This window comes from Corapipo altera, unplaced genomic scaffold (assembly GCF_003945725.1).
Source record: "Corapipo altera isolate COAL_440 unplaced genomic scaffold, ASM394572v1 69, whole genome shotgun sequence".
Classification (NCBI taxonomy): domain Eukaryota; kingdom Metazoa; phylum Chordata; class Aves; order Passeriformes; family Pipridae; genus Corapipo; species Corapipo altera.
Window position 1 is genome coordinate 1451708 of NW_020884908.1, and position 27383 is coordinate 1479090.

The 27383-nt window shown below is 44.2% G+C and overlaps 1 protein-coding gene across 1 annotated transcript; it reads left to right on the forward strand.

Moving 5' to 3' along the window:
• Positions 1 to 5131: 5131 nt before the first annotated feature.
• On the forward strand, positions 5132 to 27383 carry SETD7 (SET domain containing 7, histone lysine methyltransferase). The gene is made up of 8 exons (XM_027652682.1): positions 5132 to 5242; positions 10070 to 10199; positions 14493 to 14694; positions 16738 to 16927; positions 18565 to 18646; positions 19731 to 19848; positions 20116 to 20273; positions 21206 to 27383. Exons 1-8 carry the CDS (start codon positions 5203 to 5205, stop codon positions 21384 to 21386), a joined length of 1101 nt encoding a protein of 366 aa, XP_027508483.1. The 5' UTR covers positions 5132 to 5202; the 3' UTR covers positions 21387 to 27383.

Sequence of the window (27383 nt, forward strand, 5' to 3'; positions counted from 1 at the left end):
TAGAGGAAACTTCGGTCCAGCCATCCAGTAAAACCCACCATCCCAAGGTATTCATACCCAGACAACCCCAAGGGCCTGACCGTTCCCTGAATTTGGGAACATCACATAAAAATTGGACAAAAATGGCTACCTCTACATGTGCTGATGTTGCAACTTTAACATATCCATAATGCTAGACATCCTCAGCAGATACCCTGGCTGTTACAGCCCTGGCCAAAAGATATCAACCACAGCTACTCTAACTTGTTTTACAAAGGAAGAGTGATAACCAACTTCAGAATAAAATGAGAGTGTTTTGAATGTAAATTGGATTAATAAATTATATTGCTGCTTTGTTGAAGGGATGAAAAAGTTTTATTTGCGTTAGAGGAGCCATTTCTGTGTTACAAATGTCTGAAGGAACATTGTTCACAGCTCAGGAATCACAAGAGAACAATCCACTGTGCCTTGATTTAAGCCTTCAAGTACTGTCCTCCAAAAAACAGAGTATCTTGTAAACACATTCCAGATCAATTAAGAAACAGTCTGGAGTGTTAAAAGGGTTGTTTCTTATTTTCACATTTCAAGTAGTTTTAGGAAGTGGTCATTCCCTTTTCTGTCTTAACAAAGCTTGTCCTACTTAGAGATGACAAGAGCCATTTGCTATGAGGTGACAGGCTGTACCTGAGCTCTGCCAGAAAGGGCAGCTGAGCAGGGCACACAGGGGTGCTGGGAGAGAGCTGGCAGGGCTCAGTGCTGAGGGGAGGGAAAAGAAGCAGGAGAAGAGTAAGAGGGGGAAAGCTGTAAGGAAGGGGTGGAAAGGCAGACTGTGAGGGATGAGCAGAGAACTAAAATCTTGCAAAATCTCAGAGACACCAAATTTCTAGTTGCTCTCTCCAAGCAGCTCCAACAACCCTTTGGAAAACAGTCACTACTCCTTGCCCAACCATCTCCTCCCCATGGGTGACAATGTCCTGGTGCTACCAGCCCCTGCATGAATTCCATGACCTTGGGAGCACAGCTGGGATTCACTGGGATACTTTTTGTTGTTTTAATTAGGACTCTTATGAACTTAAATTAAAAGAGGTTGTTACTGCTCTTCCAAAGTGAAATACAAAGCAAGTAAAGGAACAGAAGTTTCATGCCCAACCTCACCACATTATTTTGTGTGTTTTAGTGCTCCCTTCCACTGTGAGCTTGTTTCCAAAGGATCCTTACCACAGTCAGAGTAGGGCAGGGAGATTTAGGGTGTTTGTTTCCTCCCAGAGGCTGGCATTAAATAATAGGTAAGGCAAGGGATTGTGTCAACAATAATACGATTAGACTGTTGGATGCGGAGTTAACATTTAAGGAGGGCAAGCCAGCATCAAGCCCCTGCTTAGAAGAAAATAAAAGAGGCAACCAGCCTTAGCAGCTGGAAGAAGCTTGAACAATGCCTAATGATGTGAAGACATACTGTGAGCCCCAACGCATCAGCTTGTCTGTTTAGGCAGTCAAAAAAGCTCAACACCAGCCTAGAGGCGCCCCTGCAGTCTGCCAAAACAAGTCCAAACTGATGAGACCCCTACACACTGCAGTGTTTGCTAGGGATTTTCTAGTTTGATGTAAAGTTTTCCCCCACTTCTTAATACCCAGCATGAAATGCTAAAAACAGTGTATTTACCATCATTTTCATTTAGCGTTCCTATGCTGCTCTTACAGCTGCATTTGAAGTTAATGGAAATTCCTCTTTGAACATGTGAAACGCTGTGTAACGCTAAGAACTCTTGACAACAATCCGGCACTTGATATTTGCCAGACACTTTAATAGCTTCAGCCCAAGTCTCTCAGTTCTCCTGCTGTAGGCATGATAACGTGCCCAGTGCCATCGCTGTGCTGCAGAAATAATTTAATTAATGTGGGAGGAAGCTGGGTGCCATAGAGAGAGAAGCACAGAAGCTCTCACAACTGTCACCCTGTGTGCAGGGAACGGTAGTAAATAGAATAAGCGAGGCCTGAGGCTGTATGTGGAATGATCAGGGCAAAAAGGCAGCACTGTAATCATACAGCGAGGCATGGGCCCTCTGAAAAAGGGTCTGTGGTTATGCAGTTAAAGGCACAAGAGCTTGTACACAGAGCTGGACACATTGCATCTGGAGGGGTATTTCTTCTATTTGGAGAACTTGTAACCTTAGCGTTTTTAGTGTGTGATTTTGGCCAAAAGGTGTGCTTTTAGTCTGAGTGCTGCTGCTGAGCTTCTGTAGGTGAGCACTCACCACACTACCATGTTTAAAGGTTCTGTTGATCTGAACTTTCTTATTCTTGTGTGTAGGTCACAGCAGTGCCCTTTTCCTTGTTTTCTGTTGTATTCCCTGGACTCTTGTTATCTCTTAGTGAAAAGGGTACCTACCATATGTTCCAGCTCCAGACCCACAGCCTCATCTCCATTCTGCTCACCAGGCATGTTCACAGCTTAAGCACATCACCTTTTATAACTCCAACACCGATTATGAATTAATCTCTTCAGAGACTCACAATTAGTGAAACAAAACATGTGCTTTGAATAGGGGGTCCTATTGTGCTCGATACTTACTCTTTCCTTTCTGGAGGGTTGATATCAGAATTGTTTTAAGTATATGGGCTTTAAACCACAAATCTTCTCTCACAAACGGCAAAACTGACTGTTCTTTAGTTGAATTAACCACCAATGATACAGAAGCAAGCCCTTCTGTTCTGCTCAAGGTTTCTGTACGTATCAAATCCTCCCCAAAGCTCTTGAGATTAATATTTTATAAGTTCTCCTGTCAATTAGGTCAAATACTAACCTCATTATTCTCCCATTTAAAGATTTCTAAACTCTTTTTCTGCAGACATATCTTATTATTTTGCTTTGCTAAGCTGTAGCTGTCCTGTTTTCCTGGTGGGATGCTGTCTGACTTCAGCAGCACTGCCTGGCAGCATGTGGCTGATTTGGCATAAACTTACTGAGACCTTCAGGTGGGAAGGGACCCCAGGGCATCCCTACTACAGCCTGCTGCTCACAGCAGGGGCAGCTCTGAGGTCAGATCAGGCTGCTTGGCACTTTATTGGGTCTGTCCTTGAATGCCCCCAAGGATGGAGACTGCAGAACCTTTCCGGACAGTCTGCTACACTGCTTGGCTGTCCTCACAGGGGGCAAATTTCTTCTTATGTCATGTCTTATGTAAAGTTTTCAGTCATGCCTGTTGTCTCTTGTCCTCCCACCACTGTGAAAAGCCTGTTTTCATAGAAGTGCTGGGTCCCCCTGAAGCTGTCTCTTCTCTGGGCTGAAGAAGCCTTATTCCATCAGTCTCACCTTATAGAGCCCCGACTGTCTGGGTCACCTCCAGTAGGATGGAGACACCTCCTGTGCTCCCAAGACAGCCGGCTGGAAGACCTAGAAACACTCTGACTTTCCTTTAAGGTGATCCCTGAGCTCTGGTGGATGCTGAGGTCCCTGCAGTACACTGCACATGGTGACAGAGCACTGTCCTCACAGCCCCTGGGTAAGAGCTCCCAGATTGCACCCTCTGCTTAGGGCTGTCACCCTCCCTGCAACACTGAGATCCAGGAGTGTGATCCTGCGCATTTGGTGAATTAAACCCCTCAGTGTCATGAGAGGGAAGTCCTGCTTGTTCAACCTGATTTCCTTCTATGACAGGGTAACCCACCTAGCTGATCTAGGAAAGCCAGTAGATATAATATTTTTGGACTTCAGCAAAGCTTTTGATACTGTCTCGCACAGTATCCTTACGGACAAAATGTCCAGCATACAGCCGGATAACCATATTATGTAATGGGTGAGCAACTGGCTCACAGGTCAAGCACAGAGAGTTATAGGGAATGGGGTAACCTCATGATGGAGTCTGGTCACTAGTGGGGTTCCACAGGGCTCCATCTTAGGCCCAGTTCTCTTCAACATATCCATTAACAACCTGGATGCAGGAACTCAAAGGAATACTAAGTGACTTTGCTGACAACACTAAATTGGGAGGAGCTGTCGACTCCCTCGAAAGTAGAGAGGCCCTGCAGAGAGACCTTGACGAATTAAAGAGCTGGGCAATCACCAACCATACCAAGTTTAACAAGAGCAAGTGCCAGAATTCTGCACCCGGGATGGGGCAACTCTGACTGTGTGTAGAGGCTGGAGAGCAGCACTGCAGAAAGGGATCTGGGGGTCCTGGTGGATGGCAAGTTGAATATGAGTCAGCAGTGCCCTGGCAGCCAGGAGGGCCAACCAAGTCCTGGGGGGCATCAGGAAAAGCATCGCCAGCCAGTCTAGGGAGAGGATTGTCCCGCTCTTCTCTGTGTTGGGGTGGCCTCACCTTGAATATTGTGGCAGTTTTGGGCACCGTAAGAAAGATATTAAGCTATTAGAGAGTATCCAAAGGAGGGCAACAAAGACGACGAAGGGCATGAGGGGGAGCTGTGTGAGGAGCAGATGAGGGCACTTGGTCTGTTCAGTCTGGAGGAGACTGAGGGGAGACCTCATTGCAGTTACAACTTTTCTTGGGAGGGGGAGAGGAGAGGCAGGCACTGATCTCTTCTCTGTGGTGACCAGGGACAGGACCCGAGGGAATAGCATCAAGCTGAGTCGGGAGAGGTTTAGGTTGGATATCAGGAAATAGCTCTTCCCCCAGAGTATGGTTGGGCACTGAACAGGCTCCCTGGGGAAGTGGTCACAGCACCAAGCCTGACAGAGCTCAAGAAGCATTTGGATGGTGCTCTCAGGCACATGGTGTGAGTTTCGGGGAGGTCCTGTGCAGGGCCGGGAGTTGGACTCGATGATCCTTGTGGACCCCTCCCAACTCAGCATATTCTGTGATTCTATGCTTGTAGGACTCTCTTATAAGAGCAGCAGGTCAGTGCTCCTTGGCGGGAGGCGGGAGAAGGGGTGTCACGGCACTGCCAAGGGCCCACAAGGACGTGCACTGCAGCGATGCCAACCGCGGTGAGCGGGCCGAGGGGGGTGGGCTGGCGTTCTCCAGCCCTCCATGCCGCCCGGTGCCGTGCGACAGGGTCTCCCCAGGGGACACGTCCCCGTATCGTCACCGCCGCGTCGCTCAGGGGACGGGGGGCGTGGCCACGGCCGCGGGGGCGTGGTCAGGGCGCGGGCGCGGGCACTCCCCCGAGCAGGGGTGGGCGGGGCGTAGCGCGCGCGGCCGCGCGTGTCACAGCGGCTGCGCCTCGCTCGCGCCCGCCGCCGCTGCCGCCGCCGCCGCCGCCATGGACAGCGACGAGGAGACGCTGGAGGAGGTCGTGGAAGGTGCGTGTCCCGCGGCCGTGGGGAGCGCGCCCCGCCGGGCACGGCCGGCGCCGCAGGGCACCGGCGGCCTCCCGCGCTGCTGGAGGAGTCTGGGGAGGAGCGCGGGGTGGCGGCGGCGGCCGGAGCGGGGCGGCCGGGGCCGGCGGCAGCGCATGACATCAGCGGGGCTTATGCAACGGGCGAGCCGGGGCCGCCGCCGCGCACGTGGCGGGGTCCGGGCCGGGGGGAGCCGGGGCCGCGGTTCCGGGCGGGCGCGCTGGGGGCCGCCCGCCGCTGAGCGCCCCGGGCGCGGCGAGAGGCTCCGGACCCCGGGCACGGCGGTGGCGGCTGCTCGGCTCTCGGTGTCAGAAATAGCTAGTGTCACAAATAAACAGTCGGGGATTTTTTTTCCCCGCTGCCGTGCCCCCACTCGCACTCCCGCAGCCCGCGCTCCCCGCCCCGTGCGGTGCCCGGCGCTTTTCCCCCACCGGTGGCGGAGGGACCGGGGGATGCCCGTCCTTGGGGAGAGTGCAGGGAGCAAGGCGCTGCAGTTGCGCACCTGCAGATGGAGAAGGGAGAAGGGAGAAGGAAAGGCGGCTGCAAGAAATAGCCGTGGCCACATCCCTGGGCAGCAGGGTGGGAGCCATCCATAATGGAGCGGGGCAGGCCACCTCCTAGCCAGCATACACGCACTGTGTGTGTGTGTATACACACCTCTGTATACACCTGCATATACACGCGTCTTGTGAGTGCAGGACTAACCCTTGGAGAGTTTCAGACCAGAGGAGTGAATTACTCTCTGGGAGTGAATTAGTGCTGGAAACCTCCTTGTCACGCAGGAATGCGGCTCCCCAGCGCAATGTGTCATCCCGTGAGGCACCCGGGAGCCGGGCACGGCTCTGGAACAAAGCACGGCATCTCTGCGTGAAGGAGCCTGCTCCCCAAAAAGGTTCCTCGCGGGGACCGCGGCCCTGCCGGGAAGAGCGGTCCTGGGTTTTTCAGATGCTGGGATTAAGCGCACACGGAGCAAGGAGCTGCCCGCGATAAGATACCGGTGTAATGCTCATTGTTCCGCCGTGGGCTGCTCGTATCCCTGTGGCAGGAGGATTAGGCCTCAGAGCATGTTGCTCCAGCGAAGGCATTTTGCACGGTGGCTTAGTCTGACGACAGATGCGAGCTGAGCAGCCGCTGCTCGGATCTGGGTTTATTGTCTCTAGGTATGTGGTATCGGAGCCGAAGGGAAGCTTTGCTGTGTAAAACATGGATGTGGGGGGACTGAGGTACGAGTTGGGTATGCCCTGTGCCCTAAGAGACGTGGTTTTCCCCTCCTTTCCCTCCCCACTCCTCAAATCTGCCGATGGCAATTGTGTCTGGGGCAAAGAGTCATAGTTTTGATCCCTGTGTCACAGATAAATACACATTTGCCGTATCCTGGATTTGCTTAGCATTCAGCTAAGGAAGCGAATTTTCTAAGCATGTTTTATTCAGCAGTGTATATGAATATCTCTATTTGAATATCTGTATATGGGTATCTGACAGGAGCAGGGTGCTCTGGGGGTTAGGATGACTGGGTGGTTTTGCATTTACCGAAAGGAAGTTAGAAATATGAAAGAAATCAGCACCTTTTTTTTGGGGAGGGGTCGGGGGAGGTTGGTTTTCTGTTGTTATCCCAAAAAAATCCATCCGACATCTTTGTGGCCAGAATCTTTTATTGATGATGCACATTGTATGTCATCTGTTAAGTAATACCGACAATAAAGGGCTTTTATCTTTGATTTGTGTACATCAGTGGTTCCGGTAAGTGACCCCATTGTGAACTAACCCCTATTAGTGTAATTCCTTTTCTTGAAAAGGCTGAGCTTAAGAGGAGATCTTGAGAGACCCTTAATGAAGTAACAAAAGTGAGATATTGCAATAATTTAAAAATATGTTTACACCTTTTAGATTTGCTTTTCCAAATGGAGGAGAGTGATGAGAAAGGGAAGTGGAGCACACTGCTACCACTGAAATAGTGAGGACTTTTTCCATTGACTTAATCTGAAACAGAAGGCCTAAGGCCTCAACCATACAGGAAAAGTTGCATCTATGTTATGAAACTTGAAATTTCTTTCCCCCCCCCCCATTGACTAAGAGAGACTGTGTGTTTCTTGTTTTGTTGAAGTGAGGGGGTGACAATTTTTATTTTTTTTAATAAGGGGAAATATCTGGCATATTAGAATAACTGGATTCTTTGTATTGTGGCTGAGATTAAGACCCTGTATAGAGGCCATGGGATCAAAGCTGACCATTTAAGTCTGTGATATAGTCTCTGTCCTACTGTGCTAAAGTCCTGACATGCGCTCTGTGTGTAAGCATGGCAGCTTTTGTGCTGGGCTTTGCATTCCAGCAAAATCTTGACAAAACTGAATAGTCACAGAGAACAAAGTTGCAAGGGTGGTTGTTGTTGTTGTTGTTTTGTATGGGTTTTTTAATTTTATAATGTACCAGTATTGTCAGTATATTTTTAAATCCGATTTTTTTATAAAAGTTTTGCCCCTATAGTGAGGGGGAAAGTGGTGGTGTGTTGTTTAGGGTTTGTTAACTTACACCAGTGTACCCTTCCCATTTTGATAAAATCGAGGCTTTTAATTAAAACTGTAAATGTTGATATAGGTTTTTTGGTTCTAAAAGAGGTGTCCCCATAGAAATTTCACCGACCTTTTAGTTAAATTGACATAACTGCTAAAACTTTTCACTGCTACAGAAAGGAGTATCCTGACTGAATGGGAGTTAAAAAAGCCTTTTTTTTTGTTTGGAAAGAGCAGCCTCTGTTTAAAGGGTTCTTCTTCAAAGTTATTAAAAACCTTCAGTGATGGAGCTTTTTTCCTTCTGCCTTTTGCTCTCTCTTTTTACTTTGTTATTTCTCTCACTTCGACCTGTGAGCAGTGCCTGATTGGTTTTATTAACTTCTTAAACTTTTAACTGTTTTCGATCTAATTGGGACTGAAGACTTAAATTGAGAGCTCAGTGATGTGCAGGTGTGAGAGAAACTTTGTGGAGCATGCATGGGAAGGGTGAAGGAGGGAATCCTGGCTCTTGGACGAGTTCAGATATCTCACTAGTATTTTCTCCTGTACACCTTTCTAGGTACATTTCCATACTCAATGTATCATGTGCAGGAGATGGGTAATGAAGATGCACAGCCTAACTTGGTTACTTTGCGGAACATTCACTTCTTTTTTTTCCCACCTCCTGTATCTCTCTCTCTCTCTCTCTCTGGGTTTTTTTTTTTTTTAAGGTAATTTTACTTTGAAATGGACCAAAATTTGGAAATAAATCCTGACAAAGCATCCTGTGCATGTCACATTTTGCTGTGGATCCTTCTGGTAATTGCAAGGCTTGGGCAGGCCATGTGCCTCATAGGAACCAGATGTTTACCGTGCCCTGGCTGTGATGTCCCTGAGGGGCCATGGAGCATCCCAAGGAAGCAGTAGTTTATGGTGATGTGAGAGGAACACATGGGCATGTGTGTACTCTTTGGGTACCCTTGTCCCTGCAGAACCTTCAGGGCTTGCATAGATGGACCTCTGAAGCCACATAGGTGGCTGGCTTTTCCTGCTGCTGTCCTGCACAGTCCTGTTCCCTCTCTGGGCATAGGGCTGGAGATCTGGTAGTACTGAAGTGCCTCTGTCTGGTTTCCTGCACCAACCTGGGCTGTAATTGCTTCAACTCACACTGAAGTTTGTTTCTGCCTTTCCATGTGTGTGTTGAACATTTTCAGTTTAGGGCAAATTTGGTCAGGGGAGAGCTTGACCCAAAGCCTGTAAAAGTGGAGTCATGTGCTGTCTCTCATAAGGTATGTATGCATCACCAGGAGACTTGGGGAATCTGAGGTCATTTTTTATTTAGAAGCATGGAAGAACATAAATATAGGCTAGCTTTTATTTACTTGACAGTTTTCATGCAGAATTTATACCTGCTGAAATGTCACGGGGGGAGTTTGTTACACCCTCCCAGGTGTATCACTGTGCTGAGAGCAGCCCTGCTGAGCTCTGCAGCCGCAGCAATGCTCAGGACTCCAGCTTCACACAGGTAAACCAGGCAATAACCGTCCTTTAAAGCACTCTTCTGCCGTTTTTTCTGGGCTTTGTAGGACCACTCAGAGGTGCAACAGGAGCCTTATTATGCTTTAACTTAGGTTGTGCTGGTGAGGATCCAGGTATGTTGCCCCTTTGCAACAGCTGTAATGGGGAAAACCGATATGACTGGGAAAGGGAACAGGATGTAAAGTGAACACATCAGGAAGGCATTGGAGAACAGCCTTTAAAATATTAAAGTACCAAGTTGACTGACATACTGCAAACATTATAGATATTACATACTTTTATTTCTTTAAATTCTTGTGGATATAGCTGCAAGGTGGCACACCCACATTATTGTGAGGCATTTCAAAAGAAAAAAATCAAACCTTTTGTTACTGTATGTATTGATGTGTAAATTTATTCTGTTCTCACCAAGAAACACATGTTTTAGACAAAGAATTATTATATTTTTGAAGATGTATATTAATATAAGTTAGAATAACATAAAGTTTGTTTCTTTTAGAAACAATTTTTGCTTATTATTCTCTTCTCTCTTCTGTCTCTCATCCCCTTTCTTTTATCCTGACCCTTTTTTAAATGATGTGTTACACAAGTGCAAACTTCACTTGCACTGAGTCTCTGGTCACTGTTCTAACAGCAATGATTTGACTTACTGTTTTGTACTAGGGAGCTACTGCATTTCAAGCATCTACAGAATCTGTACAGGTTTGAAATTTTATATAATAATTAATGTGTTCTGTTGTTCTTTGTCTGGATTTTATTTCAGGGCATCTAGATGATGACGGGCTGCCACATGGATTTTGTACAGTAACCTACTCATCGACAGACAGATTTGAAGGAAACTTTGTGCATGGAGAAAAGAATGGCCGTGGCAAATTCTTCTTTTTTGATGGAAGGTAGACTCTGCCTCTTCAGTTTTTCTTCTATATTCTTCCTTCTGCTTGCAATGATACAAACTAATTTACATTCATGGTATGCTGCTGACTTTCCTAGATAAGGTTTCTCATTAAAAACTATTGCTGGAAAGTTTGTTGCTGCTGTAGCCATTCCTCTGTAGGCTTGGGGACTTTGTGTCTAATATGGTGCTTGTAGTTGTTTCCTGGTGGGAGAGTACAGTGGTGTGAGCTCTTTTAGTACTGTAAATTAGGAACTAATTAGAAACCCTAAGAACTGGGAGGTGGTCAGAACTATTCGAAACCATGCTGACAATGGCTTGGACATCAAAGTTCAAGTCCATAACTGCAGGTGGAATTCTTTGTCTTATAGTGCTGTACAGAGAGTGCAGGTGGACTGGGAGCTCCCTATGCCAGCCCTCGTGCACAGATGTAGGACCTTGACAGAGAGGCTTATCCTCTGTTTGGTCTTGGAAATTGTTTAGTGGTTCGAGGACTGAGTTAAAGACAGGTTTGTTACCAACTCTAGTTAATCCTCTGCTAGTTGCTTCTGGCCTGATTTACTTTCAGAAAAGCCCCTCTAATTTCCCTTCTTTTTGCTGGGAATTTGACGGTCTGTGCCGATGCGTGTGTTTTCTTCCCAGATTTTCTTTACGAACACCTTGTAAGTCTTCCCCCCCACTGCAGCATTCCTCTCTGCAGTTGCCCAGAACTTCCTCCAAAGGAGCAGCAGATGTATAAAATGACACGATTCTTCATGGTTTTGCAGCTGTCGGTGGCACTATGAATAGCAACTGTTAAACTGACAGTCGTGCTGGGTCTACTCTCCGCCTGCTCAGCAAAGTTCTGAGCAGGAGTGGAGGTATTGTGCTGTCTCAGTGAGTCAGCTCCTTGTCTGTATTGGCCTTTGCAGTTGTTTCATACTGGAGATTGTGGGGTTTTTTTTTCATGAGAAAGATAATATATTCATTCAGTTATGCAGAAACCGATCGGGCCTCCAAGCCTGGATGAAGAAAAATCCCCACTGTTGTTGGTCATGGGCTTGTTAAATCTGCTCTGAGTAACTGAAAACCAGGACTACCCAGCAGCTGACTTTTCCAAAATAGCTTTTTTTTTTTTTTTTTAAATTGGCAGACAGTGTCTCTATGGACACATGTGCATAATGCTTCTGTGCTTGTGGATGATCTCAGCAGAGCAGTTGCTGATTGTACAGTCAGAGGAACTGACCTGCTATTTTGTTTGTAGGGCTGCTTCTCCATGTAATCCAGGGTACAGGCAGTGCTCTGTGGGAAAAGTCAGGTTGCTGCTGAACCTTTTCTCTACTGCTTCAGTGTTGCCAGCTCTTCTCTCTCTTTTTTTTTTTTTTTTGCTTGTATAATTTTCATAACCCTTAAAAAAATGGAACAGTTGGCTACTGATGACTTCAGGAAGTAGCAGAATGAAAATATGCAAAAATAGTCTGTAATGTGTTTTTGGAAGATGGGGTATTTTTATAAGACATTACATATTTTAATTTAGCTAAAGCAGCCTTAACTGAGCAGTGCCTAATTACTGAAGATGTAAGATCTTGCTAGCCCAGCTAGCAAGATTGAGTTGCTCTCTGAAATGGATGGTTCAGGAATCGCGATGTGTTGCAGGAAGAATGACCTGGCATAAAACAGGACATGCTGTTTCCATTATCTGTGCCATGGGCAAGGCTGAGTGCTCATGAAGGAGAGAAATTAATCTCCAGAATTTCTCCAAATACCTCTCCCTTTGCAGTAAGTTAGCTGGTTTCAGCACTCCTGGGTCTGTTTCCCTGGCAGGCTGCTGGTGAAGGCTGACAGCTGCAGTTGGGGAGTAGCTGAGTCCTGTCAGATATTGGACAGGCTGCAGTGTAAGCACTCTCATTTTTTGAGTGTTGGGGAATAAGACTGGCTGCCTGGCTGCCTTGTTTGGTCAATGGAAAATTTTCCCCTTTACTGGACTAGCTGCCCCCTTCCTGTTGATTATTTAAAGGAATGAAAACCTGGAATGAAATATCAACCAGGTTTTTTCTCCCCCTTCAAAAAATGCAACAAACCCCAACATATTCTTTCAGAGAGAGAAGTTTCACCTCTGGCATACTCCCTGTTCTGCATTGTGTACTTGAGCTTTCCTTGGTGCCAGCACTTCTGGAGTGTTCTTTGCAGGGCACTTGGCGCAATAAGGGCGAGCCTGAGGGCCATGCTTGGCACAGAGCTGCAGCTGCCCTTCTCCCTTAACTGGAAACTCCTGTAAACTATCTCCCAGAACACAGTACAAAACTATTCTTTTTGGGGAAAAGTTTCCAATGTTCCCATTTGGGGGGAGTGAGAGATGAATAGATCAGTTTATATGGATGTTAACGTAATACCTGGAGCAGGGGAGGACATTGCAGTATTTCCTCCCCTCCTCACCCCCAGCTCTTACCACGAGTTTATTTTTTAGGTAATGAGTATCTTTAGTCCCTTCTAGACATAATGGATAACAGGAAGACAGCACACCTGACAGATCTTGACTTTAGTAAAACTTTATGTTATCAGAAATATGATCATGTGAGAAGCAAACCAGAGAAATATAGGCTAGCTCAGAGTTTGTATTAACAGGATTTTGTTTATGGAAGACACAGAAGCTATTTATTCCTCTTTGTGCTGATCAGGTCTTAGCTGCAATCATCATGTCTGGCCGCAGACACCGCACTTTGAGAGCTTAAGACAGAATGTGGAGCAGGGTGGAAATAACTCAGAAACTGTGAAAAGTATAAATATTTTAGAGAACCTGAGTTTGAAGGACATGGACTTTTTTCTTCAGATATCTTTCTTTTGGTTTCCTTAGATGAGGTGGATCTTTTGGACACTATTTGCAGCTTAATACAAAGAGAGAACATAGAAATTTGAGTTACAGTAAAAGATATTTCTCCAAAACTGAAGCACTGTAATTTAGCAAATTGTTAACTTCAACTAATATAATTAAGGGTAACTAGAAGGGGTTTTTTTGTGTTTTTCATTACTTAAACTAGGGATAGCTGCTTCTTTTAAAGGGTATTTCTGCATGTGGACTCTGTGTGTGTTATCAGCTACAATGAAATTCAAATCTAGTGATCTGTGATAAACTAGAGGGGAAAGTGGCATCATTTATAGTCAAGTAAGAGCACTGATTCCTGGTGTTTCCCTCATCTACCCTGCTCCTTCCCTGTGCTGTGGTGCAGCTCTGGAGCAACCTGGATCAAGAAATTCATCTGACTGAAAAATAAAATAGTTTTCCTGCCCCTTCCTGTTTTGCATCTGGTTTGCATTGAGGCTTTTACTGTAATATATTTTCCCATGGAAACCTCAACCAGCTTGCCAAAGTTGTGTAAAAACAGAGCATGAGGCTTTAGAAACGAGAAAGTGAATTCTGGAAAAAAAACCCATTCCTTCCGCAACTCTTGAAAATCTGTTTTGTAAAATCATGTAAAACACGTAGAGTTGTGTGCTCACAGACACGTGTTTGGGCTTATACCTTAGATGCCTTCATCCGAAAAAAAACTAAGCAGTGAAAGCATGTGTACTGCAGCTGACTGTTAGCTGAGTGTGCTGGAGGAAAAGCTGAACAGTTTGTATTCCCTTATCCTAGTTCTAACATGAGAAAGAAGTGACTGAGTAGACCCCCTTTTATGGTTATGCCTTCATTCTTTGTGATGCAGACTGCAAGGTGTTACTGTGCCCTGTCTAAAGGGTTTGCAAGACAAAACCAAGGTGAAACGTTTCTTTGTTCAAATCCAAGTGCAGCACTAGTTCTGTTTGACAGGCTGTGTTCCATTTTAATAGAAATACATGAAAAAATGACAGTGCTTTTAGCAAACTCCTGTACAAGTGGCTGCTAAGTGTGTTGCTGGGGAGCTGATACCGAACTGTAGCGGGTTGCAGTTCGTGCTCTGTCGTGGTTCATCTGTCTGGCAGCTCAATTTCACCTCACCAGAGAGACTTCGGTAAAGATCCACACATGGCAAGTAGAAGGTCCTGATGTGAGAGTAGCCTACTTGAGCAATAATTTCTCCTTTGACCAGGAGTGTCCATTCACTGCTGTAAGTTGCTGTTCCAGCCTACAAAAGAATGCTGAGCACTGTGATTTAGATGAGTGATGCTGTGCCCCTGCAGCACACTGTGATGAAAGGACACTGTAAGTTGTTTTCTGCCTTTGGAGCTCCACAGAAACAAGTTTCTGGTTTTCCTCTTGGCTTTCCAGTGTGTTGAGGCTTGGGTTCACCTCAAAGTGAATAGTTTTCCACTGCTGTTTTCTTTCTCTCTTTACCAGCACTCTGGAAGGGTACTACGTTGATGATGCCCTGCAAGGCCAGGGAATCTACACTTATGAGGATGGAGTGGTCCTTCATGGCACATATGTGGATGGAGAGCTGAATGGACCAGCCCAGGAGTACGACAGCGACGGGAGGCTGATATTCAAAGGGCAGTATAAGGACAACATCCGACATGGAGTCTGTTGGATTTATTACCCGGTAAGCCTGGCCACCTGCTCTCTTTATTGCACAATATGTACCTTTCTTTTCTCCCCAGCTGAAACAAATACCCACCATGACTCAGTTATCCAAAAGTCAACACACAGAAATCTGGGTAAAAGATCTGTGCATTCTGATTTTTGGAAAACCCAACATACAGTTAAAGCTTTTCGGTGTTGAATGCTTGCCCAGTAGGCGAGATTCAGCAAGGCTGCAAGATGCCTCCACTGTCTTCATCTTCCAGGGAACCCAGCCCCTTGGAAGTGCATTTATATATAATTTGTATGTAATGTAAAAATAATATGTATAACAATTTATGCATTGTCTCTCTGAGTAGTTTTGCCACCTTGTAGTGGTGGCTGCAGGTAAGGAGCAGGGAAACCATGCAAATTATTGCAGCCTGCTGCTCTTATTTAATTAGACCTTGTCTCCATTTCTGCAGGGTATGCTGTGACATCTGGCTTTGCCCAACAAATCAAATATGAGGGGTATGAGAACTGTGCCTCTGAGTAGAGTGTGGACAAGTGCTTTGTTAATTAAGCAAGCCAAAATTTTATCTTTCTGAATTTTCATAAAAAACTTTCACAAAAATTTTTGTTGTTCTTCTATAGCCATTCTAGTTGAGGCAATAATGGTTGTACTAGTTTTTAGGATTTTTTTAATTTTAGTTCCTATTCAGCCTTACACAGCACTCCAGACTTGAATCTTTCAGTCTTTACCTTGTTCTGAGGAGGGGGAAATATCTGCAAGTAATTAAGCTGCTGGTCAAAACCCAGTCTATTTCTGTGCCACATATGGCACAAACTTTAGTTGCATATTCATTTCTAAATGCTTACCGCTGGCTGTTCATTTTATTTACCGGTTTTCACTGTTGCCGTTGAGCATGTGCTAGGATCAACAAATGCTTGGTGAACGCTGCCAGAAGATTTTCAGTCCTAATATATGAAATACAAACAGCTGACCCTTCAGTTCGTGTATCTCCTGCTTCATCTTCCAGCTGTCAAAGTGTTGCTGTACTTTCTGGAAATGTGGGTAATTAGAGGTTGTTTATCATTATCATCCTGCCAGACTTAAGGATGTGAAGCGTTCCAAAAAAACCGCCTTTGCCATGGAAGGAATTCTTTCTTCATGGTTCTGTGCATGATGCTATGTGCACAAATTTTTCCAAGACTTCAGGTTCTCTGTTCCCCACTACAGCTTGCTTGAAACTCTTTTCATCCTTGCAGCTGAACAAAATGGTGTCACTTTGAAATAGAGTCTGTGCGCAGTGGTCTTGATCTAAATCAGTCTGTCGCCACATCACACCTGCTGGTTTTGCTCCAGGGTGTATTTAGAGAGGCTTCTTTGTCCCTTTTGAAATAAACACAGGTTAGACCTGTGCTAATCCATGCATCTCATTCTGCAGTTCTGTAAATAGACATAGCCCGAGTTGCAGGCAAATCACAGATGGCAAAGCCCAGGGCTAAAATGTGTAAATCTGAGAGGAAAAGTGTTGCTGCTGATGGCTTTCAGCAAACAGTTGTTCTCACTGAGCACCACTTGACATTGTGAGGAGGATACTGGGACAGAGACACTCTCCTGTCATCTAGCAAAACTTTTTTTTTTCCTTAATAGGCTCAGGTCTTTTGAGGCACCATGAATTAGCAGCGAGCAAGGCAGCATTTAATTTTTTTCTTTCCTCCAGCACAGTATCCTACTAACTGAACTTGGACATCTCTGTGGCTTTGGGCCTTGGTTTGCAGACTCTTCACATAAAAATTTTGCCAGTTGGAACTCTGTATTTGTGTCACATGGAAGGAAAGACCTTGGGTTTTGCCTATTCCAAACAACAGAGAAAACCCCGTTCACTTCTATTATCAGTTTTATACTAAGTGGAATGACTTTATCCGGCTTCTTCTTGGGTCTGCTTTCTCTCTCATTTGCACAATTTCATATCTGAACTAGATTGCTTTTTAAAAAAGTTGGGGAAAATCCTTTTCATTTAATGAAGACAGTATAGTGTAACTGAATGCCTTGCCTTTTCTTTCTTGCCTGTGCTTTCAGGATGGAGGCAGCCTTGTGGGAGAAGTGAATGAAGAAGGGGAGATGACTGGAGAAAAAATAGCCTATGTGTATCCAGATGGAAAGACTGCGTATTCTGGAAGGTTCATAGATGGAGAAATGATAGAAGCAAAACTGGCAACTCTGACAGCTGTCGAGGATGGGAAACCTCAATTTGAAGTCGTACCAGGCAGTAAGTTCAGCTAACACAGAAACTTGTATTCTACCAACTCTTTGCTACAGACAGCTTGGTTCCTATAATGCTCCCCCCTAGAGATTCTAGCTGTGATGAGTTAGTAAGTCTGTTAGTGAGAGTCCCCTTCTGTAAGTTATAAAGTTGGGTGGAGAGGCAGGTGGAGGGATTCCTTTGCCCTTGGTACAGGCAGGAAGTGATCCCTGCATGGTCCTGCCAAACTGCGTTTCATAGCCCTTCTCTCAGTCATGTGCTCATGGGCACAGTCCTGTTTGTCACACACACCATCATCCTCTGTGCCAGCAGGAAAACCTGCTTCACCACGTTACTGCTGGCACAGTTACAGGCTTTTTGTTAGAAATAACTACAAATGGAGAGGGAGGCCATGGTTTGGTTGTAGCCCTGACAGCTGGCTCCGTGCAGGTCGTTGTTAGCACTGTGAATGTTCTGGCACCTGTGTCACTGGGCTGGAAGGACACAGGGATTGCAATTAGTGAACCAGATTCAGTCATTGTGTAACAGTCTGAGTCACCAGCACTTCAGTCTGTCTAGTCTTGCTCATAGAGAGTGGCTGTGAAGTGCATGGGGGCAGGGTGGTGTCTGTGACCTGTGTAGCCAGTGCTCCTTCTCTAGGGCAGTGGTGGCTTGGACCTGCAGTTCTGGAGTGGTTTTGTTGCTCTGAGGTGTGTGTGATGTTTCAAAGGTGTGTGGGTTTAAGCTGCAGACAGGACCATCAGTAACAAGCAGGGACCATGATAATGCATTTAATTATTTTGCCAGCAGAGGTTGTCTCACTTGATATGAAACAGGCACATAAAACTCATTGACAAGCAAATGCACGTGAGTTTATTTTTTAAATCTCTCCATTGTGATAGCGAGTCAAAATTTAACTTAAAACTTACCTTCTAAGAGAGTGCAGTTGTGCTTTGTAAACAGGATTAAGTTATACTCTGGAGGAAGCTGCCTTAAGCTATAACAGATCCTGGACACCAGGGGCAATGGCCTTTCATCAAACTTTGTAATACTCTGTTTTGTGGGGTTTTTTTCCCCATCTTATTTCCCCCTTCATCTTAACCTATCTCCCAAATAGTTCTCTGGCAGTTGAGAGAGGGATGTGAGAATCTAATTAGAGGTGTACCACTGAATTGCTTATTATTGGCAAGAAACAAATGACTGTAGCATGTGTGTTCTCTGACTACTGAACATTATCTTCTGTCTGAAGTATCTTCAGGATTTGGACTAGAAAATACTTCATATTTTAAGTAGTCCAAGATTTTTTATAACTAATGTATTATTGAATGTATCCTTCTAAATTTTGCTTTGCTTTTAAATGATATTTTGAGACTCTGGGAGCGTTAGTTTTGAAAGACTGTCCAGTCCTCCATTACTAGTTGATAGTTTGAAGAAAATACATATTACCTTTTTCTGTTAATACTGCCACTCTAGTATGTTGAGGGGAAGAATCTTGCTGACGCCTTTTTACAGGTACAGTTCTGTTTAGTACCTTTTTTTGGAAGCAGAACATTTTTGTCAGACATTAAAATTTAATTTTTGAATGTCTTGATTCAGTTAAGGCTTGCATGCTTTCAGTGCTGCCAATTAGTTTGTTTCCTTTGTTGATGTCTGGTTTTTTTTAGGCCCAGTATACAGTTTTGACAAATCTACTTCATCCTGCATTTCTACAAATGCCCTTCTTCCTGATCCGTACGAATCAGAAAGGTAGGCTTTTTTCCTTCTCCCAATGTTTCTTTGCTGTTATATATTTAGAGCCTAATTTTGCAAACTTTTCTCATCTAAAATTTTTAAAAAGGTTTGTAAGGGTTTTGTGAAATGGAAGCTGTTACTGTACATCAGTCAGCATTTCACTTGATTGACTTTCTTTCCAATTCAAACAATAAAATTGCACTCTGGTGGATGAAACACAATGATACATTTTAAGAGATTAAACTAGGATAATTTCTTAGCATTTCAAAGGCATGTTCAGTCAAGCCATGGACTCCACTATAGCCCACATATACAAAATGTTCTGACAAAAAATATGCTGTTCCCTGTTTTCTAGATGTGTAACTAGCTTACAGGGTGCTGCATTCAGGGTCTCTTGCTGGGTGGCATGTGTTGTACAAAATTTTCTTCCCTCCCTACAGATGTAGGAAAGCAGCAAGAGTAAATCATCAACCTGGAGAAAAGTGAGATACTGTTTGTGACAACCCTGTAATGTCAAAAAACATTGCTCAGGAATTGCCTCATGATAGATATTCAGGAATATCTCTTCTGTGGCTATTCCACAATTATAGTTTTACCTTACCTTTAGGAGGCCTTGCTCTGTATATACCTCAACTGTAGTCCTTTCCTGATACTCTGAAGTGTCTAAATAAGTGATTAGTAAAATGCTGGCATAGATTTGCATTGAGTCTTTGAATATGTAGCACTTCACCTTCAGAACTCTTGCTCCTCTGTGCATGTACATTCCAGCAACCTCAGCTTGGCAGGGACCTCTGGGATTTCTGGTGTGTTATTGAGGGTGTTCCTGAGGTGAAGCCATCATTGAGGAGTAATAGTAGATTGGCACTTGCAAAAAGTAATTTTCAAAGTCACCCCCACTTCCCACCAAATTTCAGTTTTGCCAAAACTGTATAGAAGAGAGGAAGGGAAGTAGTTCCATTTAGAGGTTCTGAATTGTTATTACTGTTAGCTTTATTGTTACATTGAAGTATTAGTCTTTATCCCAGTAGTGTTGTGATAATACTTCTTGAAAATTAAAACTGTAGCCAGTCACTAATTCCATGCCCTCTTCCTCCTGTAGGGTGTATGTGGATGTCTCTCTCATTTCCAGTGCTGGAGAAGGATTGTTTTCAAAAGTAGCAGCAGAAGCCAGTACAGTGATGTCCTTTTACAACGGAGTGCGAATTACACACCAGGAGGTAAAGAAGAGAAAAAAGTCAGTCTGAATTTTCATTGCTCCTTCTGAAGTTTTCTTCTCGCAGGATTCCCACCTTTAAGGTTTAATGTGATAGAGTTTAATTGTAAGAAAGTGCATGTTCACTTATGTATGACTAAAAACAAGGTGATGGGGTTTTTTTAAATGACACACAGATGAAAAGCCTTAGTTGCATATATTTTGAATGTTGGCTTTCAAACTGCTGACAAAGTTGACCCCACAGACACTGGATTTTTGCCTTGTAAACTAGGTAGACAGCAGAGACTGGGCCCTCAATGGAAATACAATATCCCTGGATGATGAAACAGTCATAGACGTGCCAGAGCCCTACAACCACGCTGCCAAGTACTGTGCCTCGCTGGGGCATAAGGCCAACCATTCTTTCACTCCTAACTGCATCTACGACCCGTGAGTAGAGTGCTGTGTTTCGGGGTAGAAGCTGCAGCCCAGCTCTCTGGGCTCACAGACTGTCTCTGGCAACTGGATGAGGAGCAGTGGTGGGGTGGGAGCAATGAGTTCGGGCACTGAAGGAGTTTCTGCTCACCTAGGCTGAGTTGGAAATGGGCTGGCATTGCAGGTGCTTGATGTCTGTTGGGACTTACACCATGGAGTATCTTGAAGTTTGCAGCTGTGTTAGTTTTGTCAGGAAATTTATGAAATGCTTCTTGATTCTAAAATGCATAATCACAGCTCTCTAAATCCTAGCTCGGCTAGGACTGCTCTGTCCTTTGCTGAGTTACTGATGCTTGACCAGCACCATCAAATGTGCTGTTGTTTTTGAAACTCAGAAAAAATAAGCATCTTGCTGCTCTGCACCAGGAACCTTTTCATGTAAGTGTATGCTCATACCAAGGTATAAACAAACACACCTGTGGATACATCTATGTAGAAAATAGTTTTCCTGCATTAAACAAGCCAGGTTCCTTTACTGTGGGACCCTGGGAGAATATGTACAGAATTATGTTAACATTGTTAGGTGGTTAACCTGTACTAAGATGAGCAATTTAGCATGCTCTCCAGTCTCTCATAATCTGTACTGTTTTCCTGTCATGCAGATGTTTACCTCTGCAAACCCAAGGCATGTGGCAGTGATTAACTGTTTTATTTTTTATTACAAGTAAGCAATTTTGCAGGACTGTTGAAAAACTTCAGATAATAGAGCTACACAAAACTCCTTTGATATATTAATATTTTTGCTCTTATTCTGAAATCTTTATAAGGTTGACTCAAAGCAGTCTGCTCATCTGATATCAGACTATGCAATGCTGTGAGGGACTTCTGTAACTGTGAGTCTGTAAATTGACAGCTGAGCCTAGCAAAGGTGCTTTTTTTCCCCCTAGGTTTGTTCATCCTCGTTTTGGGCCCATCAAGTGTATCCGTACCATCAGGGCTGTGGAGAAGGATGAAGAACTGACAGTGGCTTACGGATACGATCACAACCCCGTTGGGCAGAACGGGCCAGAAGCACCGGAGTGGTACCAGCTGGAACTGAAAGCTTTCCAGGCTGCCCAGCAAAAGTGAAACGGGAGCGCCTTCTCCGTTCAGCAAACTGAAACAGAAACTCGGATCTATGCACTACCTTTCTACTGAAAACTGGACAACCAGGGATTGTTCATACTGTTGCATCATAAATTTGCATTCTGTGTTAAGAGATAAGTTTCTTGCATACTAACTAGGTTTGACTGTGTTACTCATAGAAGATTTAAAATTAGCTAGCGTTGCACCAGTCTTATCTGGAGAAATTATTTAATATTCTATACAAGATGTGGTATTCTTTGGTAGCTTCTGCTTTTGCACCATATGCAAAGATGCCAAAAGACTAGACAGAAACTAAAATGGGTATATTGTTCACTTTTAGTTGGCAGACTTAGTGTTGCTCTCTATCTGCCTAGGCATTATTGTGCAACTGCATTTTGCATATATGCCACTTGTGATGATAACAGTAATATTTTGATATTCTCTAATAGTAGCATAATTTTGCCTTTTTAAACCTTTGATCTGAATCTTGCAATAGAGCAGTTTATTTATTAGCATATAGGAGGCTGGGTTTTAACTCCCCTTTCCTCTTGTCTGACCGTTGTTCTTTCTACAAATCCTCTTTTGCAGGAGAAAATCCTTTCTAACTAGTGGAAAGGCTTGTGTGTGTATGTGAGAGTGCTGTGTGTTGGTCTTTGTGGCTCTCTAAATAGTATAGCAACATGTCCAAACATAATATTTATCTAGCCTTTACGGCTGGCTTATTTTATTTAATTTATTATTATGACATGCAAATGAAACTGTTCTTTGCATGAAGATTTTCTGAAAGGAGAGAACAGATTCGCTTGTTGAAGGACTTTCAGAAGTTCATGTTCTGGAAGGCAAGGCATTGCTTGCATTTGTGTCCATGAGTTGGGTTGTGTATTTCACCTGTTAAAGCAGCCAGTTCTCAAGGCAAAAGTTCTGGCAATGAGGTGCTTGCATCTCCCATAAATTCTGAGAAAGGAGGTGTATGTATTTGGGGGCAGGCTGTAGTACTTGGCAAAGGAGAGCCGTATCTTTTGTGTGTGTTCAGTTGACAAAGAATATAGCCTTGTAGCCATCTTTTAGTAGTACTGGCTTAAGACACAGTGAAAAATTAATATAGTATGAGATATCAAAATAAGATTTTTTTTAAAAAAAGAAAAGATATGAAAAGATTGTTTTCGAAAGACAAACAATGAATGTAAAAGCATCACTCACTGCTCATATTTAGAAACAGCAGTCAATCCATAGCTTTGTTGTAGCCAACAGTGGGGGGTTGTGAATATTCATCTGTAGGGCTGTGTTCTGGGGTTTTTCAGGGGTAGGGAAATTGTTGTGCATTTTTCAGATACTGTACTGGTCTTGCCTAATGCTGTATAAGAGAGAAATAATGTATCATCTCGGTCTGGATACTGGAGCCTTTCTGGGACTCTTGATGCTCTCTTTTGGGTTTAGCAGCTTAGGGAAAAAATCAAATGCATTTGCAACACTTTCTTTAAATGTTTGTAGTTTAAAGAAGTTTGTATATATGTAACATAAATTATTTGGGAATCAGACCTACCTTTCTATTGCAACACATTTTGGTTGCTTGCTTGAACGGTCAGAGGTGTCTGGCTGTCTGGGGAGCTGGGCAGGGAGGATGTGTTGGGGACCTGCAAGTGGAAGGATGAGGTTGCTGGTTTGTGCAGTCTTGAGAATCCTTGCTTTGGTACCTGAGCAAAGTTAGGAATTACTCATAAGAACCTCTCTAACCTGGGGCTCTGTTTATTCCCTGTGACTGATCACAAACCTTTCCCAGCACCTCACCATTTAAGCTTGCACAGAAGCTACTCTATGCTTGTGCTGGGGCAGGGGACAGGTAGGCTCAGGGCAATTTGAGGTTTTCAGTGGTGCTCTGAATGTGAGCTGTGGCACCTCCTGTCTCCTCGTGCTGGAGACTCAGCTCTGCACCCCATCCAAGGCAGGTGGCTGGCAGGGACTGAGCTGAGTGTGCAGATACAGAACTGCACCTCACAGGTGAGGGAGAGTTCTCAAAAGTCAGTCAGGAGCACAGTCTCAGCAAATAATCCTCAAAAGGAAATATGCATGACTTGATCTTTCCCTGCCTGCTCAGAGGTTGTTACTTAAATCATCAGCCAACTGCAGAAGAGCATTCCACACTGGTAGGGAGCTGTCATGTGCATCTAGTGGATTATTCTGCCAGGACCATTGAAGTTTGCAAAATTGAGGCTGAGTTTAAGTACAGGGAAGAGGGAGAGGGAAGATATGTGACTGAACCCTGCTGGGAATGGATGGTAACTCCTTCCACAGTCTTGTTAACCTGCTTTGGACTGCTGGCCTCTCTGTGCTCACTGGAGAATTGTGCTTAATATGTTCTGATCTCTAGAGCTCCTTTAGCTTCATTCCTGATCAGTCTCTGATTCCTCTGCTATCTCCTCTTTGTGTGGAGTTGCTTATGTTTTGATAGATTTGTCAGTCTTCATATTGCCTGATTTTTGAGATAAATAGAAAATAGGTGCTCTTTACGTGTCAGGCTTGAAGATTGTATCCTAAAATAGGGAAATTCAAGGAAAAAAAAAAAAGGCACTGAGGTATCCTGTGTGTTCTCCAAAAATTTGGTGACAGTCAGGCAGATTCTTTTGCACACTGGTGTAGCCTGGTAGCATGCCACAGCTGTGGCTCTTGTCTCTGTTAGCTCTGCTGTCCTTCTCTCTGCTCTGTAAAATCTGTTGGTCCTTCTATAGCTCCCTTCTTCGGTGACCAACCTTCTGTAAAAGTTGTGATTATGAAGCTGCTTTGGCTTGATTCAGGACCAAGCCTTTTAATTCTTCCTTGTTTTCTTTCTCTTTCTGGTCTGTTAGAGTGGAGCTGGCTGGGATGGTTTTTACCACTGGGTAGCAAAAGGGCTCAGTGTGTCCTACAGAGGTGTGCATTGGCAGCCACTGGTTCAAACACAGGTTAGTTACAGAACTCCAAATAATGCCTTAACTTGGTCAGTGTATTGCAGCTCAGCTTCTGGGGCTCACTAGATAGCAAGACCAGCTTTGCAAAACTATTTATCAAGCAGTACGATGACATATCTGTAGACACGAGACCCACACCAAACCACGGTTTTAATTTGGGGCAGAGGAAGAAGTCATTTTGCAAAAAAATCCATTTGGGTCTGTGGGATGCAGCTGACTGTTGGTGAATATGCAATAAATAAAGAAGCTCCACTTCTCAAGAGTCTGGCCAAGGACCTGTCCTGTCGGCACAGAAACTGGAAGGAGAGCTGATTCCTGTCAGCTGAGCCTGGGTGAGCAGCTGGCTCTCAGAATACTCGTTGTGATTAGGATAGGAGAACTTGGAATTGCTCTTTCCAGGGAGGGATCAGTTCCTGATGTCTGCCTTTAGTCTGCAGTGCTGCACGTGGCTACTCTGTGATGGGAGGGTTGTTACCTGAGTTCCGTATGAGAAGGAGCCTGTATCAACCTGTATTAGGGGCTGCTGACAGTCTCTTAAAAAAAAAAAAAAATCTGAAGTGGATCTTCCTGCCGTGGTAGCACAGCGTTTTGTCACCAAGAATACAGAAGCCCAGTTTTCTGGAGAAGTGATTAATCTTGGAGACAAGAGAGCATGAGAAGTTAGAGCTGAGAGCTACCTGCTGCTGGGTCACTCCTCTGGATAAGAAGGAAAAGGGCTTAAGCCGTGGAGGGGGTGTCTCAAGTTGAGTTTCAAGCTATAATTTTACTTTTGGGGATCTATTAAAATACTTGGTTTTCCTTCACAAATGTAAAAAGGCGTTTTTTCCTTTTTTGGTTTTGGTTTTATTTTTGTAGTAATTATAAAAACCTACCCTTCATAAAGACCTGCAAGTCTTAACTGTTGAAAAAGTCAAAGGAAATACGTGGATGATGCTCTTCAGCAGTTGGAGTGAGAGCTGTGAGAGCTTTTTGACTTTTTCCACAGTTGCAACGGTACCCACTAGGATGGCCCATGCTTTTAATCACTCCTGGGCAACTCCCCATGCAGGTTTTGGGACCTTTTAGAGGTCAGCTGCTCGGCCGTGCGGGGCTGCATGTTTTGGGAGTGACTGGGCAGCCTTCTCCTCAGCGCAGTCCTCCCGGATGCAGAGCTTGCAGCGTTGCACACAGTTGGCAGTGGCTGGGGTTTCTTTCCCGGGTTGTAACATGTTGCTGGTGTGTAAGCAAGAGCTCCATCAGGGATTTCACACCCTCTGCCAGGCACTGGAGGAGCAGAGTAGCCAATATAACCTGTCTGGCGAGAGAAACCGAGAAATGGTGGAAATTACCACTTTTCTGTTTCCTTCCCAGCTGGCTGCCCTTATCCTTCAGTCAAAACCAGTGCTCAGTGCTTGGGTTGCACCAGGGACTGTACAGTGTCACTTCTGTCCCAGAGACCTCTGTGATGTTTGTCCTTTCGCTCAATTTGATAGTCTTCTAGGAAAATGCTGCCGTTGCGATGAGGTAACGTGTCGTACAGAGCCGGCCGTCTGCGGCTTTGTTTTCCTGTGGCACAGCAGAATCGCTGGAGCCCCGGGTGCCTGAGGAATTCACCTCCATGCACTTAAGAAAAACCAAATTGTTTTGAAAACAATGTTACTGAAGTGTCTCCTTACATGCTGGGGTGCTGCATTAGACGCCTCTTCCTCACTTTGCGCTGCGCTGTCGTGTGCTGAGAGCATCGGGGCGAGGAGAGCAGGCGTGGGGGCAGCTTTGCCCCGTGGGTGTCGGTGGGCTCCGTGCTCACCCGTGCCCTGGGGTGAACTTGTTCCTTTTGCTTCGTGTACTGGAAACATGAGAACTCTATTTTTTGGACAATGAATTTCTAAGCAGTCTTATAAGGGATTTTTAAATAAATAAAAATAAAATAAAATAAAATAAAAAGGTGCAAGAATGAGTGCATGTTTACTTGCCCCAGATCAAAGGTTTTGAACACATCTGTTGAATGGACCCTCCTCGTGGCGCTCTTCTGTCTTCGGGCAATGGAAGCTCCTGCTCTTTTCCTCTTACCAGTTTTACTGTAACTATATTTTTTCCCCCTAGGAGAAATATATATACAAAAATTGTAAGCAATTAGATGCTCAAGCCATAAAATCACGAGTGCGGGAAGACCCTCTTCAAAAGTTTTAACGTTTGTATGTAAAATGATGTTTGTATGAAATATTTTCATGGTAGAATGAATATTTAAACAAAAAAGTTCCAGTAAGATCTAAACCAAATTTAAAAGGATGTCTTTTTGTAAGACACACGTGTAATTGAATACCAGTAAGTAGATAATTATTTTTTTAAGGGGAGATGCAACAAATGATCCTTAGAATTACAAATGGTCGTTTCTGCTATTTGGGAAAGTATTTATGCAGCATTACAAGCAGCTGCCATAAATAATTGCAATAGCAAGGCTAGTCACATCTTCAAGACATACCTCTCAGCTTGTCCCTTCGTGATATTGTACAAACGACCCATCCCTCCTTTCTGCAGATTCCCTCCTAGAAAACTTTTCCTACTGTAACTGTAATGAATTTAACTCTGAGCTAAGATCCAGACTAAAATTGTGTATTACTTAACAGTTTCTGCTGGGCCTTCTGCTATTTTAATACTCTTTAGCCCATAATTACTGGGTGTCTCTGTTCTGAAGAACTAAGTGCTAAAGAATAATCTTTGGGGTAAGCTTATACACGTGTTAGCGGTTAACCCCGGAGTATTTAACTTGTATACAGTACTTGATAGGTGTTTTATGACATTTGTACTCGAACTATGAGCCTTACTGAACATCTGTAGGTTTATTCATGACTTTTAAAAATGGATAACTCTAAGAAAGATGTTTACATGAATGATGATTGCCCTTCCTTTGATGTTATGAATGAGGTTTTTATAGTGTGTTTGGGTGTATGTGCAAGGAAGCAAGAAAAGTGTTTCTGGGGAAAAACAGACTTGACAAACATTTGTAATAAGTGAATTTTAAAGATTGCTTTAATTGCGCTATGAAGGCAATGCAGATATTAAAATATTCAACAAA

Coding starts and splice junctions, on each gene's coding strand:
- SETD7 (XM_027652682.1), top strand. CDS start 5,203: ATGGACAGCGACGAGGAGACGCTGGAGGAGGTCGTGGAAG. Junction 5,243..10,069: donor GCTGGAGGAGGTCGTGGAAG/GTGCGTGTCCCG, acceptor ATTTTATTTCAG/GGCATCTAGATGATGACGGG. Junction 14,695..16,737: donor TCTGTTGGATTTATTACCCG/GTAAGCCTGGCC, acceptor CTGTGCTTTCAG/GATGGAGGCAGCCTTGTGGG.